Source organism: Rhinopithecus bieti, unplaced genomic scaffold (genome assembly GCF_001698545.2).
Source record: "Rhinopithecus bieti isolate Rb0 unplaced genomic scaffold, ASM169854v2 scaffold_34943, whole genome shotgun sequence".
NCBI lineage: Eukaryota > Metazoa > Chordata > Mammalia > Primates > Cercopithecidae > Rhinopithecus > Rhinopithecus bieti.
The window spans coordinates 620,044-626,507 of record NW_016815584.1 but is presented as its reverse complement, the minus strand read 5'-3'; the positions used below and the strand labels follow the sequence as shown (position 1 = coordinate 626,507).

At 45.2% G+C, this 6,464-nt stretch overlaps 2 protein-coding genes across 4 annotated transcripts in view; one reads left to right on the top strand and one right to left on the bottom strand.

Moving 5' to 3' along the window:
* The window catches only part of RAB2B (RAB2B, member RAS oncogene family), a 21,375-nt gene extending 15,171 nt beyond the window's left edge, over window positions 1–6,204 (bottom strand). The window contains exons 1-3 of one of the 3 annotated variants that reach the window (XM_017853477.1): window positions 5,928–6,204; window positions 4,092–4,163; window positions 2,117–2,184 (exon numbers count right to left, since the gene is read on the bottom strand). In XM_017853477.1, the coding sequence (XP_017708966.1) occupies window positions 2,117–2,164 (48 nt within the window). In that variant the 5' untranslated portion in view covers window positions 2,165–2,184; window positions 4,092–4,163; window positions 5,928–6,204. The other 2 variants (XM_017853478.1, XM_017853476.1) reach the window with 2 other exon arrangements.
* The window catches only part of TOX4 (TOX high mobility group box family member 4), a 23,751-nt gene continuing 22,022 nt past the window's right edge, over window positions 4,736–6,464 (top strand). Inside the window, exons 1-2 of the mRNA XM_017853416.1 lie at window positions 4,736–4,845; window positions 5,056–5,124. Of these exons, the coding sequence (XP_017708905.1) occupies window positions 4,840–4,845; window positions 5,056–5,124 (75 nt within the window). The 5' untranslated portion in view covers window positions 4,736–4,839. The remainder of the gene's footprint in view (window positions 4,846–5,055; window positions 5,125–6,464) is intronic.

Genomic DNA, 6,464 nt, shown 5'->3' with positions numbered 1-6,464 from the left:
AAAAAAAAAAAAAAAAAAAAAAAAGAATTCTGTCCAAAGTAGTGACTCTCAATTTTTCTCTTTTGTTTGTTTTTCTTTTTATGCTCTCTCTTAGCAGAATCAAGCTCTCAACTTTCTTACTTTCAGGATCCAACCATGTCCCATATGAGCACTTAAAAAAAAAAAAAAAGAAAAAAGGCCACTGCCATGACCATTCCATTAAATGGCACTTATTGGGTTTTTTCCTGGCATCAAAACATTCATTTTGGCCAGGTGCAATCCCAACACTTTGGGAGGCTGAGGAGGGTGGATCGCTTGAGTCCACGAGTTCGAGACCAGTCTGGGCAACATGTTGAAACCCCTGTCTCTACAAAAAACACAAAAATTCCCCAGTGCAGCGGGGCGGGGGATAGATCTGTAGATATGGATGGATGGATGGATGGATAGATAGACAGATGGACTTAAGCTTCAACTACTTTTAAGACATACATTTGTGTGTGGTGAGGAGCACCGGGGAAGGAAGGAGAGGAAAGGGAGGAAAAGAAAAAAAGGAAAAATAATTTGTACACTGTTTGTAGATATAATGGCTTTAGCTCTCAGTTCAGAGAAGAAACAGAATCACACAATAAGAAGCAAAAAAAAGCAAGAGATTTTAGCCAAATATTATGAACTATTTGCTAGCTCCCTTTAACTAGAATGGAGACTAAGGTATTATATTACTTAGGGGGAAAAAGGTACAAATCAAATGAGATAATGCACATTGAAGCAATTTATCTAGATAGGGCAAAATTACACTAAGCCAAACTAAATTTTGGCATTACTACATATACCAAGTTTGAAAATATGTACAAGTTTTTGACAGAATTTCCATTTCTGGACAGGTATCACAAAAATTCTCAAACATTTGCATAAAGACTTTAGTAAATAAGAATGTTCAGGCTGGGCACTGTGGCTCATGTCTGTAATCCCAGCATTTTGAGGGGCTGAGGTGGGTGGATCACCTGAGGTCAGTTCAAGACCATCCTGGCCAACATGGCAAAACCCCATCTCTATTAAAAATACAAAAAACGCTGGGCGTGGTGGCTCACGCCTGTAATACTAGCACTTTGGGAGGCCAAGGCGGGTGTATCACAAGGTCAGGAGATTGAGGCCAACCTGGCTAACATGGTGAAAACCCGTCTCTACTAAAAATACAAAAAATTCGCCGGGCGAGGTGGCGAGAGCCTGTAGTCCCAGCTATTCAGGAGGCTGAGGCAGGAGAATGGCGTGAACCCGGGAGGTGGAGCTTGCAGTGAGCCGAGATCATGCCACTGCACTCCAGCCTGGATGACAGAGCAAGACTCTGTCTCAAAAAAATAAAAATACAAAAAACATTAGCCAGGTGTGGTGGTGGGTGCCTGTAATCCCAGCTACTCAGGAGGCTGAGACTGGAGAATTGCTTGAACCCAGCAGGTGGAGGTTGCAGTGAGCCAAGATCACACCATTGCACTGCAGCCTGGGTGACAAGAGCGAAACTCTGTCTCAAAAAAAAAAAGAATGCTCAGTGAAATTTTGCAATAATTAAAAATTGGAAAACAACCCAAATTTCTATCAAAGGGAGGATGGTTACGTAAATTATGCTACTGACATTCCATGACTACACAGTGGTTAAAAGGAATGAAGTAGATCTCTAGGAATGAAGTAGATCTCTGTGTATGGATATGGAAAGGTCTCCACAACCTGTGTTCCCTGTATTTCCCTGTTCATATGTATGTATCTAAATGCATAGAAAAAGTCTGAAAGCATACACATGGAATCATCAGTAATGATTCCCCTGCTAAAGTAGCAACCAAGACAGGGAAGGAGAAAGGGTTTATGTATAAAAAAGAGACATTTACTTTCTACGCTATAAATTTATAGTTTGATTTTATTTTTACTAGAATAAACTATTACTTGGATAGTTTACAACACAAAGATATAGCATCCAGAATTTGTAACTGTAACAGATAGAATCAAAAGCTTCTCTCTCTCTTTGATTTCACCTTTCCCCTGTTTTATCCCCACTATTAGTCCCACCCTCATCGCCCCTTTCCTTTGCATCGGCTCTTCTTACTATACTTGGATGTTGGTCAGAGACTAAATTATTTTGTACTCTCACCGTATCCCAGATTTGCAGTTTGATTTGTTTTCCATCAATGTTGACCATACGAGCTCCAAACTCCACACCTGTTGGTAAAGACCAAGAGAAAGAATGTGATTCTCATGAACAGCAGCCATGTGGAATGGGAGGAGGTTCCTGCCTTTCCTCAATGTGTTATACCCATCCTTTGTCTGAACTCAATGCCACTAATTCCATTATTGCTGCCTATTTGCTCCAATTAATTTTGTGTTTCTTAGGTTCTTCATTTCCCTTCCAGAATTAAAAAATTGTGCTCTAATGACCTCAGGAATGTAACCAAAAAGCACATATGGGAAAACAAAACCAATTAAGAAGTCAAATTTAAAAGGGTAATTTTTTAGCAATGTCAGTTAATGCTTAAATTTGATTAGGTAACATTTAGTTTTGTAACTTTTCCAAAAAACTCCTAAAATTCTGGAAATGTTTCCTGACCCTTTCTCGGTCTTAGTCTCTTTTAAAACAATATTTTTTTTTTTGTAATTCCAGATTTTTTTCTCTTAAGAAAAGAGCCTAAGAAATAGGCTTTCTCAGAAAGCAATATTATTGTTTTTTTTTTTTGAGATGGAGTCAGCCGCGGCCCTCCGGTGGCTCAAAGCTGTAATCCCAGGCACTTTGGAGGTCGCGAGAAGGCGGGCGGATCACGAGGTCAGGAAAATCGAGACTATCCTGGCTACACGGTGAAACCGCCGTCTCTACTAAAAAATACAAAAACTAGCCGGGCGACGGTGGCCCGGCCCGGGCCGGCTGTAAGTCGCCAGATACTCGGGAGGCTGAGGCAGAAGAATGGCGTAAACCCCGGAGGCCCAGAGCTTTGGCAGTGAGGCTGAGATCCGGCCCCATCCCAGCTTGGCGACAGAGCAAGACTCCGTCTCAAAAAAAAAAAAAAAAAAAAAAAAGAGATGGAGTCTCTCGCTCTGTCACCCAGGCTGGAGTGCAGTGGTGCGATCTCGGCTCACTACTGCCTCCACCTCCCGAGTTCAAGTGATTCTCCTATCTCAGCCTCCCCAGTAGGTACCTTACAGGCCCACGCCACAACGCCCACCTAATTTTTTCTAACAATACATTTTATATCTCCAATAATTGCCAGAGGAACAATTAAGCATTGTTGCCTTGTTAAGCACTGTATCATTAGCCCCTATCACAAAGTGAGAATTCACTCAATATTCCCTTTAAAATGCCTTTTGGTTGATACTGCCCTCTAAATCCTTTTCTAACCCCATCAATTATTTGACTCTAAATAAATCCGTTAGAACAGTGGTAGCTTCAGATATCCACACAGGTGGCACTTGGAAGTAGCAATATTGTAAGAATGGGGATGCAGGAGTTTTATTTAGAAACTGCATTTGCATGGCAAGAAAGCTAGTTTCATATATGTTGTTTATTTGGACTGGGGAAAAGCCCCTTCAGGCTATGCCTTATCACAAATGTGTGGGAAATGTTAATATTTTCCAGGATCCCCAGTGCGTTTGAGGAACTGTTAACACACTGTTTTATTTAAAAGGAAAGTTTTTAGTTTTATTTGCCTATTAATTCTAAGGCAGGGATGACTCTTCAATTTGCTTCTTCACCAATATAAATAATGTCCATGTATTGGTGTTTACTTTTTAAAAGTAAGGCTGGTATTAATTTACTGCAAAGCACATATGAGTTTACAAATAAGCAGTTATGCTTTCATGGGATTTTCCATAAACATAAAAAATTGTACTTGAAAAAAATTATATGACAAGTCTATACCTCACACTCTAAAACGTTACCTTTCAATTATATACTCTCCATTACACTACTCGCCACATATCAACGTTTGATTAATCACTTCATTAACATAACTTTGGACTAGTTTAAAGTAGTGAGGGATAACTTTTTACTTTGAACACTGAAGGCTGCTAACTTTCCACTTTAGCAATTTAGCTAGTCAGGTTTTATCATCTGTTCTGGAACAAGTAGATGCACTTACCTATTGTGAGGTCGTGGACAGGCTGGAACCGCTTATCTGTAAACTGCAGGAGGAGACATGACTTCCCCACACCTGAAAGAGAAAGCACGCTCCCAGAGTCACGCAGCGCTGGAACACCATCCAGTCTCTGGACTTCCCGGACCAGAGAAGCGGGGCTCCCCGAGCCCCGCCCCGGCCGCCCCGAACCGCCCCGCCCGTCTCGAATCGCCCAGCCCACAAAGTGAGCCCCGCCCCCGCCATCAAATTTGAGAGCTTCGGGCGTCCGCCCCAGCCTTGAAGGCTAACAACCTGAGGGTTACCTGTGTCTCCGATGATGATATACTTGAAGAGATAAGCATAAGTCATGATGTCGCGTCCTCTGGGTTCCGGGTCCGCCCGACTTCTACAGCCACTTACCTCCAACCTCTCTAGCCACTCAATCTACCGATCTTCTTCTTCCCGGCCGACCCCAACCCCCCCCTCCGGCTCCTCTAGCCCAGATCACGTCTCTATTGCTCTCCCCAGAAATCCTCCCTAGGTCGGGAGTACCCAACGCCACCTCCAGGGACACCTCTAGTACTTCTACATGCCATTATCCCTCCAAGCTCCAGGGGGCGATAGGCCAGCGCCTGACTCGCTGCAGCCCCACGGCGCTCCTTCCAATGAGCAGAGAGTAACGCACGTCCTTGCGGAAGTGACGGCAGTTCGGAGACCAGTGGGGGCGGTGGGAGCGATGAGGGTCTGAGACGGTGGGAGCGGTTGTGTGAAGATGGAGGTAGGAACCTGATAGCTAAGAAGGCTGGCGAGAGAACGCGGCCGACCGGGTTGAAGCAGAGACGGGAAGCCGGGTGGAGAGGCGACTGACGGGAGAGGAGAGAGAGCGGGTTTGGGGAGTGTTGTCAGAATGTCGGGGTCAGAAGCCATCGCTCCAAGCTAATTCCCTGCTCCCCCTAACTTATCCCCGCGGCTTTCTTTTGGTTTCCAGTTTCCCGGAGGAAATGACAATTACCTGACTATCACAGGGCCTTCGCACCCCTTCCTGTCAGGGGCCGAGGTGAGCACGACCTGCCGACGCCGCGGGGGGAGGGCCTGAGGCAGCGGTGGGGTAGGGTGGTGGGGAGGAGAGCACGGACTCCAGGGACGGGGGCTGGGAACCAAGGGCCGCAATTGGTGTTTAGAGAAAAGTGGCAGCTGCTTCTAGAGCCTATGGGGACTATCTGGGGAAGTCTTGGGAAGTTGCTGTCATCAGAAAAGCAAGCTATTGGAAAGAGATAACCTATTTAAAGAGAAATGTGATTCTGGATTAGAATACAGAGTGAAATTGTCTCCTTTCTCTGGGGAGAAATAACTACAGTGATCTTAAAGGATCGCAGTGGGAAGAAAATTTTTCAGCAGCTGAAGAAATTGGGGTGAGGGGAGGAGCTTACCTAGCAGAGGGTTGACCGTGGAACAGAATGTGTTCATTCCTGGAACGAACTCTGTTGAAGGGGTCTTTTTAAATTTGTTTCATTTATATTTCCTACTGGTTTTGTTTTGTTTTGAGACAGAGTCTCGCTTTGTCGCCCATGCTGGAGTGCTGTGGTGCGATCTCGGCTCACTGCAACCTCCGCCTCCCGGGTTCAAGCGATTCTCCTGCCTCAGCCTCCTGAGTAGCTGGGATTACAGGCGTGCGCCACCACGCCCGGCTAATTTTTGTATATTTAGTAGAGATATAGTTTCACCATATTGGCCAGGCTGGTCTCAGACTCCTGACCTCAGGTGATCCACCCACCTCGGCCTCCCAAAGTGCCGGGATTACAGGCCTGAGCCACTGCGCCTGGCCTAAATTTACTACTTTAATAAAAAGTTTGTGGTTACCTTTACCTACACGGTGTCAGCTGGTTTTGCTAATGCCGGGAAGAAAGGAAATAACTGCTAGAGAACATAAAAAGAGTTGAGTAGGATATGTGTTTCAGTTTGTCTGTGACTCAGACGTTGGGCACATTACTTCATTGTTGTATGTCACAGTTTCCCCAACTGTCAAACAGCTGTAATAATAGCTTCTTATGCTGTTTTATAGTAGAAGTAAAGGTTGTGATGAAACCCTAAAATATTTGTTAAAAAAATCTGGTTGAGCCAGGCGCGGTGGCTCACTCCTGTAATCCCAGCACTTTGGGAGGCCGAGGCAGGTGGATTACCTGAGGTCGGGAGTTCAAGACCAGCCTGACCAACATGGAGAAACCCCATCTCTACTAAAATACAAACTTAGCCGGGCGTGGTGGCGCATGCCTGTAGTCCCAGCTACTCGGGAGGCTGAGGCAGGAGAATCGCTTGAGCCCGGGAGGCGGAGGTTGCGGTGAGCCCAGATCGCGCCATTGGACTCCAGCCTGGGGAACCAGAGGGAAACTCTGTCTC